We start from the raw sequence: 23,196 nt of genomic DNA, 5'->3' as shown, positions 1-23,196 counted from the left end.
GCGCGGGTGCGTCCTCAGGGGCGGCCTGGCCGCTGCGCCGCACGACCCAGCCGGCCCCCAGGCCGCGAGGCCAGCCGGGCGGCGGACTCACTTAGTAAGGCGGGGTTGCTGAATCTCCAGGCTTCGTTGTAAGCGGTGTACTGGGGGTGGCTGTACGGGTTGCCGGAGAACTCGCTCCCTGCGGAGGGGGCGAGCGTCAACTCACGTGCGGGGCGGGCGCTCCCCGCCGTCCCCGTGCTGAGAGCCGGTCGGAGGCAGAGGCGTAGTGACGCGCCAGGTCCGCTAGGCGGTGCGGAGGCCGGAGGCACGCGCTCCTCTCCCACCGACGTCAGGGACCTGCACACCTGGTGCCCTGTGGCCGGCTGGAAGGGTTCGTTCTGGTCGAGGGCATCTACCCCGCTGACGGGGATCCCAGCAGTTTTTGTGGTACTGTGGTTCTAGGAGCTATCGCCCCACAGGGTGGGACTGGGAAAGGGGGCCAAGAAAGGCCCATGGGACACTTTGCCCCAGAAAGTCCTAAGCATGGAGTCTCGCGCAGTGCCAACATAAGGTAAGGTGGAACGGCTCTCCCTTTCCCCCAGAGTTCGGATACGTGGGTCATGTGACAGGGGTGGGGTTGCAAAAAGCAAGTGGACTGCCCTCCTGTCTGGGAGCAGAACCCCTGGGCCCGAGCCATCGGAAGCTGCCTCCCTGCCTCTGGCAGAAAGGCCAGGCCTTCAGGTTTCCCCCTAGCCCTTTCTCCTGTGTGGTGACCCCAGACTGTTTACAGTGATCCCTAACCGCGGGTTAAGTAGAGGAGAAGGGCCCCTCTCTGAGAGGGAGCTGGGTGGGGGTGGGGGGCGCAGCCACTGGAAAGCCTGTTTATTGACGAGGAGGGAAAGCATGCGTGCAGCAGGATAATGAGCTTCTGAGCTCAACTGTGACCAAGAGGAACTGAGCTATCTCCTTCCCCATCGCTAATGAAACAAGTGTAATTTCCTCATCAGCACTAGATTCTGTTTAACGACTCCCCCCGTGCCACCATGAGCTCTCTGCGGCTCCCCTCATCCCCACCTCCCTGCAAACTCCCCACACCCACCTCCCTACTGCACCCCTCCCCCAAGACCTCCTCCAGCCTCCACCTGCTCGCTGCTGGAACCTTCCCCCAAGAGCCTGCCCCCCCATGCTTCTCCTTCCGGGATTCTAGGCAGGAGTCTTCACTCACCTAGCTCTTTGCTCCACTCCCACCCTAAGCTCTGTTTACCCAGCGCTGTCTCTAGGGAGATGTGGCCGCTCAACCTCTTCTATCTTGCCCTACCAGTGATGGCACATCAGGACCAGAGCACACAAGATGGCCTCTAGAGGCAGTGGGTTGTAGACTAGGGTGATTTTTACAAGATATTTTGGGTTTCTGCAGATAGGAACTTCTACTCCTTGGCTTCAAGCCCTGAGTCCCCATCTGGGAGGAGGCTGGGGCAGCATACCTCTAGCCTCAGGCACCAGCTTGCGATTCCCTGATCCACACAGGCCAAAGCCCACAACTCACAGGCAAGGAGTGGCTCAGAGCCTCAGAAGAGCAGCAAGGACCTAAGTTCTTGGAGAGCTTGGGCGTGCTGTAACCCAGCTCTCTGAAGTTGATCTTTACAGCTCCTGCCATTGCCTGCCCCTGTCCTCTTAGGGATGCGCTCCCTCCTCTCTCTGGATTGGGTTGACCTCCACATTGGTCTTCCCTGTGGCTTGGAGTGGCCCAGGGTGGCTTTGTCTGAAAGCCATGGTCCTGAAAATGGTTCTTGGCTCCAAGTTTCCATGGAAACCAGATCAGGTTCTTCTAAGTGGAGTCAGCTGGCTGGGGTGGGCTGGACCTGAAGGTGGGCTGAGCAGAGTGCTCCTGGGGTGCTGGCTGTGGTGGATGGGTACTGGGGAGGGGTCTAGGTAAAGGGCACTTCTGCAAGCTTCCTGTCTGGGCTGTTCATGAGGGAGGATGAGGGGCCACTTGCAGCCTCTAGGCAGAGAAGAACCAACAGACAGGGAGTTTGCAGGGAGTGGATTCTGGGTCCTCCACCCCACTCCTGACTACAGAGCACTCAGAAGCACACCCACTGTGTTGTAACCCATTTCAGTTAGGTAGCAGCAGCAGCAGCATTGTCACCTACCAGGAACCATCCCTGCCAGGGTGGAGGTAGGGTAGCTTCCCTGGCCAGTAGGGGGCACATGAGGGGGGTAACCAGGCAGAGTGGTGCTTGCCATGTCTCGACCTGGAAAGACAAAGGGGGATGAGTGAGGGCTGGAAGACAGAGCCTTGCCTCTGCTCAATCTGGACACTCCTGGAGAAGAAGGAGCTCAGTGTCCAGGACAAGCAGGTCTGGAGGTGCCATGGCTGGGTCCCAGCATGTTGCCCAGATGCCTACATCTGCATCAGCTGTGTGTTGTCCTGTGCAGCTCTCTGCCTCTGTGTCCAGGTTCAGGCCGTGCAGACGGTGCCCAGTCCTGCCTTAGCCTGTGTCTGCATTGCAAACCCAGATGGAGACGGGCAGAGCCAACTTGGTTTTACTCCTTCTCTCAAAACATTCCCCTGTGGCCTCTCCAGCAGCCAAAGGGACCTCTTAGTATCTTGCTTACCTGCTCCCTCCCTGATAGCCTATCTTGTCTTCAGGCTCCAAGAACACCTTTCCATCATCCCTACAGGGGCTGATGGGGATGCCCAGTTTTCTCCAAGTGGAGCTGCAGGTGCCTGGGCCTGGCAGTTGTGGAGGACCAGGGACCAGCCAGTAAGCTGTTTTGCAGTTAATGTTTATGGCATTTAAATGGCAAAGAACCATCCCTGGAGTGAATCAGGAACATTGAGCCAACAATGCAAGTGGATCAGATCAAATTCCATTAAGCAAGACCCACCCCTGCTTCTAGTATCTGCGGGATTCTGGAGGGTTGGCGGCAGGGCCTTCCCTGCCAGTGTCCTACAGGGAGACACAGTAAATCAGAACTGGGGAGATGCCCCTGGCCCTCGGCGGCACACAGCTGGCTTCCCTTGCTTTTCTGTTCCCTACATGGCTATGAAGGGGATATCACCTTCCTTTGCAGTGTGCAAGCAGGCTGCCTCTTTTAATAACAGTGCTTGCCCTTCCCCCTCTCCCATATTGCTCATGGCAGGCTACATCATCCTCTCCTGTGGCCTGTGGATCCCCTGCAGATTCTCCTTGTCCTTGTCAGCAGCTAGTGCCACTAGTCCACCCTTTCATGCCTCTGTTCAGCCCTGGAAGACAAGGTGTGGCTGGAGGACATCAAACAACTCTGCATGCAATGCCCAGTTTACTCCTCCTCAGTTGGGCCCTACTCAGCATCCCCCACTGCTTGACTGCTTTCTCCGCCACCCTCCCCTTGTGGGTGACCTTGCCTCCTGGGTTCCTGAGGTCTGTGGTTTTCTCGCCCCTACTGTGGCATGTCTGAGTAATTCATCCTCCAAGTATACAACAGAGCTACAGCTGAGGCTTTTGCATTTTTAGCTGCTTGCTGAACATTCTCATTAGCTGTCCCGCTGTCACCTCAAACCTAATAGAAACCAAGGCAGATTCATTTCCTATTTCTACCAAGTCTTTTAAAGACCTTGGACTCCTTGACACTGCCCCATGTGAGACTGGCCATCTCTGATTTTGATTCTCACTAGCCATGTCTAGTACATCTGCCTGATTTCCACTCTCTTTATGCCTTCACAGCTCAGCATTTTGGCACCTGTCCTTGGCTCGCCATAAGGGCTTTCCTTGGCTGTGCTTCTGCCACCATACTCTTTTGTCCATCACTACTTCCCTTCAAAAACCGCTGATTCTCCAGTGTAGTCTGAATCAAACCTCTATAGGCTTTCATAACTCTTTGCACCCAACTTTTTCAGCTCTGATCCTTACCCTGCCTGGTTCCACTGACTTTTGTTTTATAAAAGCCCTGTGCTTTCAGCATGACCTTTCTCTCTCCTTCCAGCTCCAGCCCCTCACAACTCCTACTGTCCTACTTATCAGGAAATCTCCTTTTAACCTTCTGTATAGCATCGGAGCTCATACACATGTCATTATATTGTATAATCAGCCCTGTTGTTCATATTATGGTTTGTTTCTTTGTAGTCAGCTGAAGGGCAGGACCAGTCTTTTGCTGTATCCTGCATGGAAGAGAACATGGTGCATACTCAACAAATACTTGATTAATTCTCTGTCTCCACATTGCATTCACATCCAGTTCCTTATGGCTTGTAATTGTCTATTACTGTTTCATAAATGTTGATTTCCCACAAGGAGGTAAAACTGGGATGGCATGTAAATGAATCTTTGTTTTAACAATTTAAACTATACAATATTTTATGAATTTTTGTAAGACAGGAAAAGATTTACAGTGAAAAACTGTGTTGTCACTCAGCTTTATCATGCAACAGAATGATTTTCCTCTATACCTGCTCAATGTAGCTAAAAATCTTGCGTTTACTAAAACTCAACAACAAAGTAGAACAACCAAATGAAAGATCACTTCTGACTATGAAGTAAAGGACCTGTTTGATTTGTTGTCAGTTCTGTTGACAATAAAAGCGCATCGCTCCTGAGCATCGCTCAGTGTAGTGGACCCAAAGTGGGCAATGACAACAAATTATTTTATTATTTTTTAAGATGCAGGTCTCATTGTTGCTCAGGGTGGCCTCAGATACCTAGGCTCAAGTGAGCCTCCTGCCTCAGAGAGGGACTACAAGGGTTGCAAAGGTGCACTTTGGTACACAGTCTGTCGATTCCTAGGGAGATCAATACTGTGCCACTTACTGGTGCAAAAAGGTCCAAGACAGAGTAGAGTTAGGGAAGATGTGGAGGTTCTGAAGGTAGACAGACAGAGAAGCCAAGTGCCTCTTGGCTTTGTGGTCTTACAAGGCAGTTGGGAAAAAGAGTGTGACTCGTTCTTAAAAACAGAAATTCAAATGCATCTGAATTCTGGTCTTAAGATGCATAGCTGTCATATCCCTTTGTACAAGAGACCCTCATAATCTAAGGGCTTTTTACAAACTCAACCCCCCATCTTCAGGAGAGAGAAAGCAAGGTTAGGCACCTAGAAAGCTGTCTATAGCTAACCTGGTGACCCTCCTTTTGTAGTCTATTTCCACTGGAGGAACATTCTCTCTTGCAAAATGGTATGACCAACTTCCAGCAGATAGAAACCTTTGCATGATGAAAGTCATCCACTGTACTGTTGATTGGAAGGCACATTTCCAAATTCTGTTTTTAAACACAAACAGAACCTAGGAAGCACCATGTGCCAATTTTTTAAAATGTGGGAGACAAGCCCATGCCGAGGAAGAAGATTTGAGCTTCTTGGGTTTGGTACATAGCTGTGCTCAGTTCTGTCTAAGCAGTGTCACCACAAAGATGACCTGTCCAGTACTCCTGAGTAGATGCAGGTGCAAGCACTGCATCCAAAATGCTCTCAGTGTCTTCATTAGTACACAGGGGATACCTGAAGAACAGGGAAAAATTGACCAAACTCTTGCCAGGGCCATATGTCCTTCTGCAACACCATTGTCAATAATGGAAAACACATACTGCAGGAAGTTCTCAGATTACTAAGATCATAATACCATTTGCCCAGCAGCATTCTCTGAGCAAGTCTCCTTCAGTGAGGGAATATGAATGGGCAATGGGACTCATGCACGGAACAGTCGGCAGAGCACCAGGTGCTGAAGTACTACAGCCGGATGGACAGACAGGAGTGGACTCTCGCGGCAGCAGCTGCCTCCCTTACACAAAGAGCCAAAGCACAGAAAGCAGAGAAAACCATTACATCACAGAACGTGTCAGTTATAAAATACGTGCCACCAGACAGAAGACAGCAAGCAGTAAAGTACTGGCTTTGCTCACTGACGAGGCCAGGAACATGAAGATGGCACCAAGAATCACAAATGGACCAAAACCATGTGTTACACGAGAGCATGGGCGTGTCCTGTTCCCACTTGCTTTCTAAGGTTACAAAGCTTTTAAAGACCTTCCAATCTAAGACATTAGATTTCTTTAACTAATGTCCTGTTTTAAAGGTGAAGTGGATACTCAGGCAGGTGATTGTCCTGCAGCTGTAGGCTAGCACACAGTAGATCCAGAGTTGGAGGCCACACTGCCCTTAGAGACAGCACAGAGGCAGATCTGCCACACAAGAGCCCAAGGAAAGGAAAGGGAAGGAAGCCAGCTGATGGGCAGAATTGCACGCTGTCACTAAATTGAGACCAGAAAAGAAGGACACAAAGAATAAACTGACGTGGGAGGTCAGTAGCAAAACTCCATGGTGTGGAATATTAATCTCCTTTGAGAGCTTGCTAAAAAACAAACACTTCAAGAAAAAGTAGTAGCTGAGAGCTGAAAGTACTGAGGAGGGTTGGAAGCACTGTCCTTGATGAGGGTGTCTTCTCAGTTCCACTGCTGAAGTCCCTGAAGATTCTGAAGCCAGTTTCTACAGCAATCACTGCGTCTGAGTCAGGGCACTTCTGAGAGACACTCCTTAGCAAATGGGCCAGAGCAAATCAGCTGTTTTGGAGAATCTAAGCACAGCCTCTCAAGTACAGAGAAAAGCTAAGTGAGACACTTTATGAGGAAATTGGAAAATTTTAGTCTTTAGATACTTGACTACTTTAATCACCAGCTATGTGATCCAGGGCAGAGTTCTGTTTATCTGTTCGCCTTGCTGACACTTGCTATGTGCCAGGCACTGTCCTTCACATTTTCTATGCATTATTTGACCTTAGATCAACTCTGTGATGCTGACCTGTTTTTGATCCCCATCTCAGACATAAGCTGGAACTCCAGGAAGCTAAGTATTATATTAGTGAGTATTACATTTGAGATCTCACAGTGATTAGACAGTAGCTCCTGGCTAAAGAACACAGTACAATTGGGCATGATTTTGGAATGACGTTCTCAAATACTGCAGATCTAGAAAACAGGTATTTGGTACAGGCAGGTAACCTGGGATCATGTTAAGCTACACCTCCCTGTAAAGGAACATCTTGCGGTCACTCGTTTCTCATGTTTCTGCTTCCTCTTCTACATGGGGTTTTAATTTGATCCCATAGGACTATACAGATGCATTTCAGGGATCCATGGAAAGCCAAAAATGAAATGTAATAGACACTATATAAGCATACCTTTCTGGTAGATTCTATGTGCTTCTGTGATTTTTTTTGAAGTATTCACACTCAAAAATTAATAAGCAGTGCATATAAAAAAAGACTTCTCTTCTTTGGCAAATGACATTGATTTGTTTGCAACTTCTTTGTGTGTGTGTGTGTGTGTGTGTGTGTGTGTGTGTGTGTGTGTGTGTGTGTGTTACTGGGGATTGAACTCAGGACCTTGAGCTTGCCAGACAAGCACTTATTCTACTGAGCTATCTTCCCAGCTCATGTTTGCAACTTCTTGAATAATAGCAATAAACCACGTCATACAGAAAACAGCAGAAGATGGACTGGAGATGCAGCTCAGTGGTGCTGTGTGCTCAGTGGCAAGAATACTTGCCCAGCACACATGAGACCCTGAGTTTAACCCTGGGACCTCAAAAAGCAGAAGCAATGAAACATGAAAGCGAGAAGTACAGCAGGGAGTCTTATCTCAAGTTCGGGAAGCTGTCAGAATTCAGAAAACCAAGGAAATAATAGAAAAGCTGCTAAGAAGCAGAAGCTGCTGCTCGTGATGGCCTTAGCAACAAGACTTATTAGACACAGATTTATATAGCAAAATTTATACCCAGCGAGTTTAGAGACACATTTCCTTGGCGTCTTTCTCTGAAATGAGCACTTCTGCTATCTACCTGACACTGTGGCGGACCCCAAGGCCAGAAAACATAACTCTTGTTTTACTATCCTCTCCTCAAGTTTTGTCTGCTTCTCATAAGGTGGTAAAAATGAAGACATTAGATTTCTTCAAGGTTGGCAGTCTGTGCTTGCCTTTGACACAAGCATGTGACACAAGAAAATAGTTATTAAATTTAGTAATCACTGCCTAAATATACTCTATATTTGCATTTACATACTAATTATGATCCCTTTATGACCAATCTCAGTTATACACAATAAAGTAACAGTCTTTGAATTTTGGATCAAAGGAGTGGGATTTTTACACATTTCATTTTTTTCATTATTTCAGAGGTTTCTAACTCCCCTTGGGCTCAGTCCTCTCAGGCACAGGTGCATGTGTGAGGAAGCCCAGCCCTGGTGCGGACACGGGTGGATGCCTAGCCTGGGCTCATCTGCTCCAGGTTCCAGCAGAGGGGGCTCTGCCCAAGTGCAGGGTGGCTGCTCCGGCTGATTGTGCCGCCCACTGACAGCTGGACCAGCAGTCCCTGGGGCATCCGAGGTGGGGATGCTGCCCACATCTGCATGGGCTCAGTAAAACCTGCTCCTCAATATACAAACAGCTGGACACAAGCAGTTATGTTGTCCCCACCCCTTCCTCCCCAGCTGAGAGCCTGCCAGCCCAGGACCTCAAAGGAGATGGACCACAGACAGAGTGACCACCTCAGGACCCTGGGCAAGACCAGGGGGAGTTGTATTTCTAGAGGGCTGAAAAGGAGCATGACTCTCTCATTTACAGAAGAGGAGACTGAGGCTTAGGGAGAGAAGAAATCTCCAGCACTCAACCCAGCTCACTCCCTGTTGAGTGATTTCTCTCCTCCATCAGCCTGCTGCAAAGGAAGAGCAGAGCTGGGCAGGTACTGGTACCAGAGGCTGGACCAGGCTCAGCAGGGGCTCAGCGCATGAGAGACCCGCATGCTGGGTGGGCAGAGGTTAAGCCTGTTTGCACAGTCTCCTGATACTGTAGGTCTCCCAGTTCCTCTCCGGCTTTATTTTGTTTTCTGAGAGCACTGAATTGTCAGCTCTAATCCTTCTGAAAGCGCAGCGTTTTTCAGGCAGTCTGTGTAAGTGAAACCCTAATCCCAAGGAAAACGGCCACTTAAGCTGCTGGAGCATTAGGCTGCTCTCCGAGCTGCTGCAGGATTTCCTCCCGCCCCACCTGCCAGCCCAGCCACCCCTCCAACCCCCAGGCGAGGGAAGGATTCTAGGCTGGGGGAAGCAAAGCCCTCTCGTAGTGACAGTGGTGGCAGAGCTGCTCCCAAAGCTCAGGGTTACAAAAGCACTGGTTGGTTTGCCCTGGGACTATGCTAAAGTGGGGAGGAGGTTCTGATCCTCCAGGGGAAGCAGGAGGGGCTTTCCTGCCATCTTGGGGTTGGATCCAGGGGAAACAGGTTTTCAGGTCTTGCCTAGGTGGCCTTGAAGCTCCAGAGACATATCCAAGCCTCTTGCCCCAGTATATACCTGTAAGAGTCACTCAGATACCACTATTAAGACACTTTTGGTTATTCAGAAAAGGCTGGGATGACAGATGTGGCTTTCCTTCACAGAAAGTGCCAAATAGTGCAGTACACAAGCACAATGTCCAGGGATCCCTGTTTGGGAGCGCTCCTCTGGGGGTGGGGGGACAGCCTAAGCAGCTCTGCACATTCACAGTAGCCACGCAGCAGCACTTTCCAACTGGCTGGTGACGACAACAGTGCCCAGCAAGCTCTGGACAAGCCTTTGGTTTAGCCTCAGCTGGCTAATACTATAGACGATTGCAATAAACATTGTTAATACTTGAGAATACTTTTTGTTCAAATCTGGAATGGCCTCTGTCCCTGATTCCTCAGGAATCAGGGAGAGCATATTGTCAAGGAGCAAGCGCAGCCCAGCATGCTCCCCTCTTGGTCGCCACTCAGGGTGCAAAGGAAGGGAAAAAACGGAAAGCAGGCTCACAGCATGGCCCAGTGCAAACAGCTGAGAAGACCTGGGGACTGCATCTTGCTAAGGTGCCCCAAGCCCCTCATACCCACTCACTCTCCCCAGGACCCTGCCCCAGTGCCATCCAGTCATCTGCTCTGGGGAGAGCAGCCTGCCCTGTTGGGATGCTGGTTGGCACAGTCCTGGACCTGCATTTGGACTGGGAATCCAGATGGGACAGCTTTGATTCTTCTCAAAGTTGGCCACTCTCTCTGAGCTCTAGAGCAAGTGACTGCCTCTTGGTTTTCACCCTTTCCTTCTGTAGGAGGGCAGGAGAAAGGAGGGGTAGAGCTGCAGGCAGTGACACCCTAGTCTTCAGGCCTGGGCACCTGCCTATCTGTCACTGTCTCATTGCTATGGAAATGCCCTCAGAATTAAATCAGAGTGAGTTCAGGGAGTAAAAGTCCTTGGGGATGTGGCTGGAGGCTTGAGGATGGCTGCAGGAGGCAAGCCCCTTCTTTGGAGGCCTTTTTAGCTTAAATGAAGGGTCTAGGGCTTGTGGGTGCAGAGAAGCCACCTGGCTCCGACTGGCCACTGCTGTAGCTCCCTGACTGGGGGTCACAGCTCTCTCCCCCTCCTTTCAAGGTTGGAGAAGAATTCTGAGGTCTGTACCCTAAATTCCTCCAGCTAATCAGGGGCTTTGAGGCACAGACAAGACCAGGAGACTCCCAACCTCCTTCAGAAACACTTCTTGGCCTTTACTGCCCTCTCCTCCCCCAGGGGTGCGGCACAGGCTGAGTGTTTTATGGAGGGAAGTATAGCTGCATTGGAAGGGGTTGTTAACTGCAGGAAGGAGGCGGTCCCTGGAGGTCTGCAGGCTCCCTGAGTAGGAGGAGGTTTCCCAGGGTCTGCACTGTGTCTGTTCAAAGGCCGCTTTGCGCTGCAATGAAGATGTGCAAGGAGTCCAAGGTGCTGAGAGGTGGCACCCTCTTTTCCAAGCAGAGCCCACGCAACTCTCTTCGGCCTCCAGAGGCCTATGCTCTGCTCAGCTTTGAGCTTCAGCTCCTCCCTCCAGGGCTCTGTTCAGACTTGTTCTGGGGGGGAAGCAGCACCTCCTGCCTTGGACACCCCCCTGGGCAGCACACAGTCTCTCCAGGCCTTATCAGAGCTCCCTCCAAAAGCTACAGTCTCCATGCGTTAAGGCAAATGTCTTCCAACCACTCGGATGAAAGCACTTGGCGGGTGGAGAATGCCACACACTCTCCTTGTCCCCCAAGTTGCCAATGTTAGAAGTTTTCCCAAAGAAAAGGAAAGATCCTCTTCTAGGATTCAGCAGTCTATGAACTCTGATAAGTCTGGAACAAACTGTACTTTCTGAGCTGTTTGAGGCTCAGCTTTCCCCGTGTCTCCAGCCTTCCAAAACAGTAAGCTAAAGGTATGGCCTTGATGCTCCATCCCTTTTATTTCTGCTATCCCACAACTTGCTGAGCAGAGGTGGGGAAGGGGCCCTGGGAGCATGCACTCGTGGTAAAGATGAAAGCATTACTTCTCTTCGATTTGTTTGGAATACCAAACATGCCTAGTTTATAGCTGCCTTTAGATTATTCTGCGGTCTCCGGTTCTTGGGGTATTACTTGTCCTACATATTGCTTCTGCTAACTCTTTTTATGGAGTTCCTGTTCCCATGGGAACTTTAAGACAGGTTCATCTTTAAAGGTGGCTTCTCCTGCCCCATGGAGCTCCTGTGCCCTGGTTCCTGTAGACTGTCTCTACAGAGAGGTTTGCCATTACTGGGGGTGGGGCTGAGTGGGTTACTATCTTGGGCATTTGCTATGAAAATTCTTGGCTGAGGATTCCTGCAACACACTCATGCTATACTTTGGGCTCTGGTTCTGGCTAGGATCTGCGGTCTTGGTTTCTTTTGCTCTCTGGGCTGGCAGAATGAGCGTGTGAGCTGCCCTGTCCTGTGTGGTGCTGACTCTGGCTTCATGCAGAGCAGCACTCAGCTCTAGCTTCCCGCCTCTCCTGAGTCAGGCTGCATCTCCTGTCTGATGTTTCACATCCCCCTCATCCCTCCTCAGGCTTCATTTCTGGTAAGAGAGAGGGAGGCTTGGCTCTGCGGTAACAGCTCTTGCTGTTCTCTTTCACTCGGCTACATATGCTGCAGTTGGCCTGCCCTGCGTCTGACACCAATGCCCTGTTACTGTCTGCACTGAAGGTAGATGCCCTCGCAGCGCTGGCCAGTGCCCACTAGAGGCCAGCGATGCCCAGTCTGTGCCCGGCTCAGGACTGATGTGGCCTAGGCTTCTAAAGAGAGCATGGGCTGTGAAATCCCTGACTTCCTTCCACCCCACTTTGGCCCATCTGGCCTCTGGGCAGGGGGCCTGCCCTCCTGCAGGCTGGCCTTTCCCCAGGCCAAAGAACTCTCTAAATGCCCCAGAGCATCTCCAGTGACTTTGGGGATGCTGCAGTTCATTCCGCCTTCTCCACCCAGTCAGCAATCCCTTCAGCCTGGCCCTGCCCAGGGAGGCAGAGGGCAAGATGAGGGAGACATGAGGGGAGGGGCTGCGATTCCTGCCTGCGATGGGCCTTTCAACAATGAAAACTCCAGCATACAGCTGCAGCTTGAGTCTGCATTGTCCAGGCCGTGACCTAGTGCCTGGAGCAGCTGAGCAGTTGGTGCTGTCCCCTGGCGCCAGAGGTGATGGGTGGCAGCTGCAGAAGCAACCTAGGGAACCTGGGGCTGGCGGGCCCGGCCCATCTGCTGTCCGGGGGGTCCCTTTCTCCTTATCACTCAAGGAAGGGCTCGGCTCTGTTCCAGACCAGCAGCCTAGAGCAGTGGGCTAGAGCGTAGAGATGCCGCTGAGCTGGAGCAGCCCAGTGGCGGAAGGGAGAGTGGGTGATAAATTTAAATAACCAGCTTGACTTGGCAGCTTGCTGAGTTGTGATGCAGTGAAATTAAAATCTCGGCAGAACCTGCAAACACTGCTGAGAAAAACTGGTGTCTTGCTTTGGTTCCACAATAGAAGGGGGCATGGGAGAGGTTCTGAGGCTGAGGCGTGGCCACTTGTCCACAGTGATTAGCTGTGTCCTGGCCCGCTGGGCCCATCCCCTCTCCACACAATGGTCCAGGTGCCTCTCTCCTCTCAGGCCTGACCTTGTGGAACAGCTACATCAAGTGGCTGGTGAAGTTTGAAATCAGCCTCCAGTACCAGGAGGTGGCAGGAATACCAATAAGGTCTGGCTTTGCAGGTGGGGCGAGGGCCTTCCTGGCCGACTCCCCCGGGACCTGCCAACAGCTGGGCGGTCCCTGAAGCCTGTCCCCAGGGAGGAAGGTGGGCTGCGTGCTGGCCATCAGGGGTGAAAGGAGCTCCTGGAATATGTGGCTTGCCAAAGCCAGGATGCTACGAAGGGCGACCTCACTGTCTCTCCTGCTCCCACCTGCCCACGATCACCCACCTACCGGGAAAGGCCTTTTCCTTTCTCCACCAAAGCTCTTGGTATTTTCCAATAAAACAAGCTGCTAAAGCATTTAGGGGAATCTCTACAAACACACCAAAGCCTCCCCAGCCTGGAACCCAGTTCTCACAGATGCTAACACTGGGAAGAACTCACCCAGAGCCCACCCCTCCGACTGTCCTGCACCCGGCTCGGTGGCACCCATGAGTCCCACCCCAAGGCCACAGGCTAGAGTCCTGTCTAGGCAGCTAGTGTGGATCTGGGCAGTACCCCAGTTCTCACCTTGACAGTACCTCCAGCAAATTTGCTTTCCCCCTATAATAAAGATGTCATGAATCTTTCATCTTTAACAGATTATGCAAATTAGGAGGACATAAAATCAACAAAGATCAATAGCTGCAGCCCTTGATTTTTTTTTTTTTTTAATGTGTTTGGTACAGGGTCTCACTATGCAGCTGAGACTCATAGTGGTCCTCTTATTTTTAGCCTCCCCAGTGCTGGGATTACAGGCATGTGCTGTGGTCAGCTCACTGCACCAGGGGCAGGGCTGATGTGGCATGTGGAGCTGGGGATCGAACCCAGGTCCCTGTGCTTGCCTAAGCAGGTGCTTAGTCTGCTGAGCTATCTCTCCCACCGTGGTGCAGCCCTTTAATTACCAGCAGAAGCATTCTAAGAGTGAGCCTAACCTGCAGCCCTTCCTCTGGCAATGGCACCACTAATCCAAACAGTAGGTCTTGGCCAAACTGAGGGAAAACTGTTCTTTACCTCCACCCTGCACCCCTCCCCCACCCTTCCACACTTCTTTCTTTTTGGTAATTTCCAGTTTCTGAGTGAGTTTCCCCATCATTACCACTGGTGAACAGCTCCGAATGTTAATGGTTCTGCTTTTGTTACTCCTCGCTTGATTGAAATGTCGCATACAGATTGAGATGTTAGTGCTAACTTGCCACCTGGGAATGTCAAGCTGGGTCTGAAATGAACTTTTCTCACACTTGGATCCAGATGGATCAGCCGGAGATGTTCCCAGGCTGAGCTGGGACTGTTCCCGGGCCATGGGGGGGAGATGGTGGGGGCTGCTCAAAGTAGAGTCACTTTTCTGCGGCAGCCCCAGTGTGCCCTGCGGCAGGAGCCTTCACCCAGAGATCCACATTGCTGCCCCTAGAATGTCCCTGCCTTGTGGACGTGGCCTGAACACCAGGGAGCACCATGGACTTGGAGAAAAGTCTCCTGTGCTCTCTTTCACTACATGGCTGGGTAGGCCTCTGGGGAAGTGACCAGGGGCCTCTCCGAAGACGAGGGTGTCCTGGCCCAGCCCACGAGCTCCCAGGTCGGCTGCAGAGGCTCCTGCTGCTGATCTAGGCTATGCTCCATGTACAGCCATTGCTCCCACAGCCTAGGCACTCCACAGCACTTCTGGAGCTTAGCCGTAAGGTCCCTGCCCGACCCTGGACCCTACTGTCTGCCTCCACCCTCCTCAGGAGGACATGGGGAAGCTGAGCTGGGGTTCTTCACCCCAGGAAGCTGATTCTGGCCCCAAGGCCATCCCAGCCTGGCCTTATCCAGGCCAGCTCCAGGCCACAGCCAGCCCTGTCTTGCCTGACTGAAGGGTCCTGCTGCCAGGCTGGCTGCCTCCGCTCACTTTGCAGGTAACAACTCAGTACCCCCATCCCAACTTTGACCCTTCTCAATCACCCTGTCTTTCAAGGAGCACCGGCACATTTGCTTTAGCGTCTCCTGAGTAGTTAGGTGAATTTTAGTAACACCTCAATGTGCGTCTCTCCCACTTGAGCACTCTCTGGGATGGGAAGCCCCTCTGCAGTGTCAGGTGCTGTCTGCAGCGTGTGGCTCTGTGAGCTTAGCTCCATTCACAGGCCTCAATGCACAGCAACCCAGATGCCCCTCAGCTCTGGACCTGTGGGGGCTCCTGGGCAGCAGGAGCTGCTGCACTTGACCCCAGTTGGCCTTGAAGTCAGCCTTGGTCTCAGGGACTTCTGGTGCGAGAGAAGGCTACAGCAACTGTGCTCGTGCCTGCAGAGCTGGCGCCCTGCCTTTGAGCACAAGGCTACAGTCATCTATGCCACCTAGAGCGACAGGCAAGGGCTCCCCAGGAGCCTTGGGGATGTAGGCATGTGGCAGGTGGCACTCACCTCCTGGCCTACTTGCCCTCGCATTCTTTGGCACATGTAACTAATAGCTCTTACGTCTGGCTACGTTGGGGAGCTAAGCAAACACGCAGAGGCTCAGCAGGAGGATAGGCTGCTCAAAGCAGCTCCAAGCTTTCCACCTTTCCAGGCTGAAGCCAGCCCCCTGACCACAACATTTTCTACATACATCTGTTCAGGAAATACCCTAGTTTTTGGAGGTACACTCTCAATCTTTCTCTTTTTACAGACATCAAGGCAGGCAGGGTGCCCACTTGTCACACAGGCCCCAGATGGCACAGCTGAGGTCCCCCCTGACTGAGAGCAGTGACCCACCCTCCTCGAAGCCCCCTTACCGGTCACGACGGGGTATGTCTGTGTGCCTGACACATTGCTGCCCAGCTCGGGGTTGGTGGATGCAGACAGACCTGACTTGACTTCATCAAGCCCAGGGGTCAGTGCAGGGAGGGAGTATTCATTCCCCTGTGAGGACACAGAAAAGAGACAGCTCTCTAGTGATGTGCACACAGAGAAAGGGCGTGGCGTGCAGATGGAGAGGAGGAGGACCGGGGCTCCCCCAGATGGGCTGGAAGGGGGGACTGGGAGGGAACGGCTGCACATAGATGGGGGCAGGCCCGACACAGGGAGGCAGACGTGTGGCTTACACATGTGGGTGGTTTTCCGGGACTGCCGTACTCTCCTGCCTAGGCAGTGCCAGTGGGAGCCTAGCACCGGAGCGTGCTGGCTGAGAGGTGCTGGGTGTGCAGGTGTCCCTGGGGTGGGGAGCCGGGGGTGGGCCATGCCGCGAGGGCAGCGGCAGTAGCTGGGGAAGGGGCTGGCAGGCCCTCCAGCCTGGCATGGCTGGGCTGGCTGATGGGGTATGGGCTCCCCTTTTTAAAAAACAAACAAAGACAGCCCCACGGGCCCCTTGCTCTCTGCCTGTGCACTGGGGTATGAAATTGGGGAGGGGGAGAGTCCACATGGCTACCAGAAGGGTGGGAGGGGGCCGGTCATTGACTCTGAAAGGGTGTCCTGCCCGGAACACTCGGGTAATTGCCTTTTTATTGCAGCCGCTGCCAAGCCCGACCCCGAGCCCGGCCGGCCGGCCGGCAGCCGCTCAAAGCAGGAAAAGTTGCTCTGATTAATATTACCTTAAATTAAAACTGATTTTCTGCTCTTTCGGGTTTTTTCCCTTCCGCTTCCTGGCCCCCCCAGAGGACCCCTCCCCTCCCTGGCTGGATGGGATTGCCTCGTCATTTCCAATTCCTTCTCGTATTGATCTTCCTGTAGAAATCAGTTTTGTAATTAGCTGCAAATTAGGCCTTCTACTGGGGGTGAAGCTGCCCCCTGATTTATCACCAGAGTAATTCGCTGTGATCGGAGAGAAATTAAAATGAACTCAATTAGGCTTCGGATTTGCTTTATGGGCCCTGCTCCGAGTTTCAGGGGGAAAAATGACTGTGCTGGTGTTTAATAGTCTAATGAAAGTAAATAAAGGTTATTCATTGTAATACAGCCGGGGACTCGGGAGGGTGCGCTGAACCGCCCGCCTTGGCCAGCTCCTCCTTTGTTGGTTTATGGCTCAGGGCACCTTAAAGAGACTTTTGATTTTTGTTTTATGAAGACAAACAGCTTATGGGATAAAAGGACGGGCGGGGAGCAAGGCGAGGGGCCAGGAGCAGAGCTGAGCGGCGTGGAGCCCAAGGGCCCTGCTAGTGTGCACTTGTGAGTGTGTGCGTGTGCCGCGCTGCACTCGCAGCCTGAGTGAGGCCGCAGGTATGCGAGGGACAGCAGTGTGCTGGCGCGCGTGGGGCTGCCCTGGTGGTGGGTGGGGGCACGTCCTGGAGCTGTCTGGCTTTGCCCACCTGGGACCACACACAGCACCAGGTGCACACGTGCGAGCGAGGCCAAGTTCATGGGGGTGGCAGAGCTGGAAACACGTTCCTCCCATGTGGGCTGGGCTGTTCCAGGGCTGCAGGGAGCCCGGCGTCAGGGTGGGCTGCCGGGTCACACTGATGGCCAGGTGGAGAAGCAGGGCAGCCACAGGCAGCCTGCCCTGAGGCTGGGTGAGGGGAGCCCACAGACACACACAGGCTTTCCAGAGGACCAGCAAGCAGAGCAGGGAGATGGCAAGAGGGCGCTCCTGAGAGATCCATACCAGGGCTCAGAGTGACAGGGCCAGAAGGAGACCTGACAGCTGCCATGAGAGGCTTTGTTCTCAGCTGAGAAACTGAAGCTCCAGAAGGCTGAGGCTCACCCTAGACCACGCCCTTGCCGCAGAACTCACTCCTAATTATTGTGACCACAGTGGTTTTTCTTAACTGTGGCCTGGTGGCCCTGTGTGGCACGTGTCACTGCACCACATGATGCCCATGTGAACCTGTGCCCTGCGGGTGTGCACTGAGTCTGTTTGCAGGAGGCCTCATCTCCCGGTTCCCCTACTCTGCAAGCAGGAGGCTGTACCCTCACCTGCTCTGACTTGATGTGCTCTGATGCCTGGAAGACATCAGGGTAAGACGGTCGCTCAAAGACTCGATCCAAAGCTTCTAGCTGCTGCTGGGTGAAGGTGTCAGCTCTCAAGTGCTTCCGCAAACTGTCCACGCCACTCTGGGAGTCTCCATTGGGGACTGAGCCCTCAGACACATCTGGGGAATACATGGATACCTGGCATTAGCAGAGGCATGGTAGAGTGAGCGGAGCGGTGGGACCCCGGCTCTGGCCCTGCCCACATGGCTTCCTCCAGTGCAGGCTGCCTCAGAGAGCTGCTCAGGAGGCTGGAGCCCTGAATGAGGAGAGGGAAGGAGGGAAGGAAGCAGGAAGACCTGGGAGAGGTGGAGTCAGAGGCTCCGTGAGGTGCCTTCCAAAGAGCCATCTCCCAGGTTCGCTGTGGCCCCGGCTGGGTGAGCGTGGACATGAGTTGGGCTCTAAGACCGGCAGTGACTATGGAGAATCAAACTTGGCTAAGAGATGAATTTTGGTTCCTGTGCTTCCAAGGGTTGAAAATCATCAAGTCTCTGGGGCTGAGTATAACATGGTGGCTGGGTGATTAGTTGTGCCCTGAGGAAGGGGCTCTGAGAGCAGGACTGGGGCTCTCAGAGGGGTTTCATGGTCTGGGGAGCCCCTCTCTGAGATCTCTGGCACAGTCTCCATCCTGAGCCCACCTCTGTCCCCTGATCCTGCTGTGGATTTCCATAAGGATCTGGGCTTTGGTCCCAGAAGGACAGCCCTGTCGGTGGTGCCCTGCTAGTGCCAGCTCCCTTGGGGCTGCAGCCCATCCTATGTCTAGGTCAGGCTCTGCCCCGAACTTGCCCTCCATTACCTCTTTTACCTCGAGGTCTCTCGGCTTAAGGACCCTTGGAGAGTACAGGGGCAAAGAGCTGAGTGCTGCCTCTCCCTGAGCCCCATCCCTAGCCTGTCACCCCTTGGCTTCCTCAGCCCAGTACCAGCTGGGGGCCTTGGGCCCAGGGCCCGCCCATGCTGTAGGCCTGGTGTCCCTCTGGGACTGTTATATATATCAGTTTATAGGTGATTATATGATATGATATAATCAATATTGCATTATATACAGTAACACCATACAGTATCATTTGGGAGACCGTAGAAAATATTACATATTGATTAACCTCATCCTGCAGCTATCTACCCTCGGGGGCCTCCTGGACAGAGCCCAGGGCTCTTCTTTCCTGAAGAGACCTCGTTTCTTCTCCACACTGCTCTGAAGGGGATGGCAAGGGCCAGAAGCATCCCCTCCACCTGAGTGGTGGTGGCCAGGGATGTAGCTCAGTGGTACTGCGCCTGCCCGGCAAGCATGAGGCCCTGGATGGTAGTGCGGTGTTCCCACGGATGCAAACCTGGTGGTTGTGTTTTTCAGTGTAAGGCTCTGGGATATCTTTCAGAATTAGAGGGTGTAGGCACCCCTATATGTGCGACCCCTACGGATTGGGGGGTGCATATTCTTCCCTTTCTGAAAGGCTGTGAGCGTGTGTGTGGCTGCATGGGGGCACAGCCCGCGTCCCCAAGCTTCGGTGACTGCTTCTTTCCCCAGGATGCGTGCCACCCTGATTTCACTCCCAGCAGCAATCCACATTTTCTGTTGTTTGGCCCTCTCAGCCTGCAGCTCCTTCCTCTTAGGGGAGCCTTGTTATTAGGGCTGGGGGAGGCACCCAGGGCCTTTGTGTGTGGCCCCTGAATGTCACCCTGCAGTGGGCTGCAGGAGAGAATGCGCACGGTCTCCAGAGGGGGATTACATGGTGCTCTCGGGTGTGTGCCCGCGGCGGCGTGGCAGGCTCCATCATCCTCTCCTTGTGTGGATTTGTGTGTATGTCTGCGTGTGGCTTGGCTCGCCCTGTGCACATCCGTGTGTGTGTGTGTGTGTGTGTGTGTGTGTGTGTGTGTGTTAGGGGCTGGACTGAAGCTTTGTCCTCAGGTCACTGGCTGGAGGAGTCCCTTTGCCTTCATTTATTCAGGGGCCCTTCAGATCTTGACAAATCTGTCACTCTAAATTTGCGAGAGATTATGGCGCTCTCTCCCCAGCCTGCAGAGAGGTGATATATGATATCTGCTGCCCCTATTGATTGCCTGATCTGGTGGCAGAGGCCGGCGAAATGAACTTGAAATGAACATCATGCCTCAACTCATTGTGCGTATAATACACTACTTAATCCCACATTTTTCAGCCGCTATGGAATTCAATTGATCAATCATGTTCCACTGATAGTACTGTTTTAGGGCTACTGCTGCTCCCTCCACTCGCTGACCTTTTTATTTATTTATTTTTTTGTACACTCAGGCCCTGGTGGGGAGACAGGTTACGGAGGCCCTGTGGAGAGAAGGGGAGGGCGGGAGGAAGCTGCTAGTGGAGAGGTGCCGAGGGGGCGGGGGCTCAGGGAGACGACAGGGAAGACGGGTGGGCATCAAGAAGGCCAGTGGAGCAGGACGATAACGTGGCTGGCAAACGCAGGCCAAGGCTCCTGAGGCGGGAGCAGGCCTGAGGCGTGCCCCTGGGAAGGAGGGCTGCAGGTCACAGTCACAGCTGTGATGGATGTGGAAGGCGCACAAGGATTTGGGGGCAGGACAGGACAAGGTGCTAGGAAAGCACCCTCCAGGCCTCCCAGCCAGAGGCCTCCCAGGCTGCCTGTCTCCACCGCCCCAGAGGAGGAAGGGTCAGGCAGAGGAGGAGCAGAGGTTGGCAGAGGCCCAAGATGGGAAGGAGGCAGTCACGGGGCACAGGAAGGCAAAGGTGGGCAGAAGATGCCAGAGAGACCCTGGCCACAGTAAGGGCACTTGGCACAGTCTGGAGGCAACTGGCTGTGCTGCGCTAACAATGCACATTCAGCTGCAAAGGGCAGCCAGGCTGGGCTGGAGAAGGGTGAGGAGGTACAGGAAGAACAGAGAGGCAGAGAGAGGAAACAAAGGGAAGACAAAGCCCCTCCCAAAATGATGGAAAGGACGGCACCGCCCACAGGCAGAGTCCCAAGGCCACAGTGGGGGGGAAAGAGACCCAGAGACCTGGGTGTCCGAGGGCTCAGGCAGGCAGACCCCAGCTAGAGCCAGGGGCAGTAACAGGTGCTGATGTAGCTTTCAGAGCAAGTAGGGAAGGATGCATGGGAGCAGCCGGTACCAAGCACCTGCTAATGAACACACCCAGCCAGCAGCCTGGCCACAGTGCCAGGCAGTGAGCGCCTTGTTCACAGGGTTGCCGTCGACACATTTCTGTAACTACAGTGCCAGGCGTGGCCAAGTGGCTGTCCAGTAAGTGGCTGAGTGAATGAGACCTCCTTGGAGGAATTCATAACCCAACCCTGCACAGAGGTTTTGGAATTACGCACCTGACCAGCCTAGCGCCTGTCAGCTTGGCCATTGGCTGGTTAGCCTCCCACAGAGTCCCACATCCCTGGGGGCCCTTCTCACCTTCAGCAGCTCTGTCCTACCCACCTTGGCGCCTTTAGGAAATAAACGGAGTTCACTATGTCCGGGGTAAAGAGTGGGGCCTAGACTTGGAGCTTCAGAGCCGCCACCCCCAGCAGACCACAGAGGCTTCTCAGGGATAGGGCCCAAGAGCCCAGAAGCCCTGGGCTTTCTGGAACATTCTCACTTCCAGTCTTCGTGCCCATGCTCAGCCTATGCTGTTAGGTGCAGTTCAGAAGTCAGAGCTGCTGCAGGTTTGGTAAGGGTGACTACCACCCAGAACAGGAAGGGCCATGCGCTGGTCTAACAGTCTCCGCCTTTGGAGGACCCTTCCCAGCTAGCTGGGGGCAGACAGGCACCGAGAGCTCCTTGTAAGTCACTGCCACACTTCAGAGTTTATGTCACCCTTCCAACAACTCTATCAGGTAAGTACAAATACCACTTTAAGGATTAGCAAACTTAGGCAAAGAGAGTTCAAATAGCGTACCAAAGACTATGCAGCTGTAAATGACAGCCGGACTCAACACCCAGGTCTGCCCACTCCACAGACTCCTACACTACCTCACTCTGCTGCCTGGGGGCATCTCCAGCTCTCCACCATACGTCCTCCCTTGTCCCCAGCTGAAGTTGTGGCGCAGACGATGCTGTGTGAAGCCTGCCCGGAGGGTGACAGCTCCTGTGCCTGTGAGAGCAGGCTGAAGCAGCCAGCTGGGCGGGGAGGAGGGCAGGCCTCAGGCCCAGGGCTCACTGGCAGCAGGAGCAGGGGTGAGCCGTGGAGGAGGCTCTATCCACCACAGGGCAAGTGCCCTTGGAAGGATGGGCTCCATGAGGCGTTTCTAGGGACATGGAGAGGGTATAGGCTAATGAATCAAGCAAGCAAGCAAACTTGGACATACGTTCCTGCAAGATCTTCACTGCCTGCTTCACATTTGCTTCGTGCCTAACGTGGTCTTCACAGACCTGACTTCTTTGGGGTCTCACCGCTGCTCCCCAAGGTGAGCTGGAATTGTAATGCCTTCTTCACTGGGGTGGAGACAGGCTCAGAGCACAGTATGGCTTAGGTGGTGGACAGTGGCACAGGGAAGGCGCTTGGTAAGCAGCTGTGCATGAGCCAAAGGGCGACAGCACTGTCCATAAGCCAACGTCCTGGACCCTGGCCTCTCTGCAGACAGAGACCTATAAAAGCAAAGGCCTCATTGACTAGAAAGATAGCCACCAACATGGTGACAGTGGTTGCTTCTGGATGGTAACTTTTATTTTCTTCTCTAAGTTTTTCCATATTGGGGCTGGGGAGATAGCTTGGTGGTCTAAGTGCCTGCCTGGCAAGCTAAAGGACCCAGGTTCAATCCCCGGTACCACATGGTGTGCTGGCCCTGAAACCCTGGGTGCACCACACCAGCCACTGAAACCAGCTGTGGTGGTGCAGGCCTGTAATCCCAGCACTGGGGAGGCTGAGACAGGAGGGCCCTATGATCCTCAACGCATAGTGAGACACTGTACCAAACAAATAAATAAATAGTTTTTTTAAGCTTTTCCATATTGTCCAGACTTTGTGCAATGAACTACTTGGTGAGTCACCATTAGAAATACCAGGAGTTGGGGTGTAGCTGAGTGATACGGTGTCTTCCTGGCACACTGACAGCCCTGGTGCGAGTCTCAGCATTGTTAATAACAAGGAATGGAGCACAAAGCCTTTCTCTCTTCAGAGAGAGATCTGACCTCACCCCGCCTGTCCCAGGAGCACAGCCTCACTACTCATTCCTCAGGGCAGAGCGCTGCACCTGCCGGTGAATGTCTGCACTCTCTGGAGGGTCAGTCAGTGGCCCTCATGTCTTGGCTCAGGCTGGGGACGAGGGACAGGAAAGCTCTCTTTCTTGTGTGTTTGCATTCCACCTCAACTCCCAAAGTGGTCACTGCAAAGGCACGAGGCGGACAGGCGTCACAGAGCTACCTCAG

At 53.3% G+C, this 23,196-nt stretch overlaps 1 protein-coding gene across 6 annotated transcripts in view; it reads right to left on the bottom strand.

Annotated features, from left to right (window-relative positions):
- Window positions 1-14: 14 nt before the first annotated feature.
- Pax2 (paired box 2) overlaps window positions 15-23,196 on the bottom strand; it is an 83,699-nt gene continuing 60,517 nt past the window's right edge. For all 6 annotated transcript variants that reach the window (XM_023715634.1, XM_023715633.1, XM_023715635.1 and 3 more), the window contains 4 exons: window positions 17,803-17,978; window positions 15,690-15,816; window positions 2,133-2,234; window positions 15-178 (listed from right to left, as the gene is read on the bottom strand). In XM_023715634.1, the coding sequence (XP_023571402.1) occupies window positions 15-178; window positions 2,133-2,234; window positions 15,690-15,816; window positions 17,803-17,978 (569 nt within the window). The remainder of the gene's footprint in view (window positions 179-2,132; window positions 2,235-15,689; window positions 15,817-17,802; window positions 17,979-23,196) is intronic.

This window comes from Octodon degus, unplaced genomic scaffold, assembly GCF_000260255.1.
Source record: "Octodon degus isolate 3935 unplaced genomic scaffold, OctDeg1.0 scaffold00042, whole genome shotgun sequence".
Lineage (NCBI taxonomy): Eukaryota > Metazoa > Chordata > Mammalia > Rodentia > Octodontidae > Octodon > Octodon degus.
The sequence above is the reverse complement of the archived record's forward strand: the minus strand, read 5'-3'. Positions and strand labels throughout refer to the sequence as shown.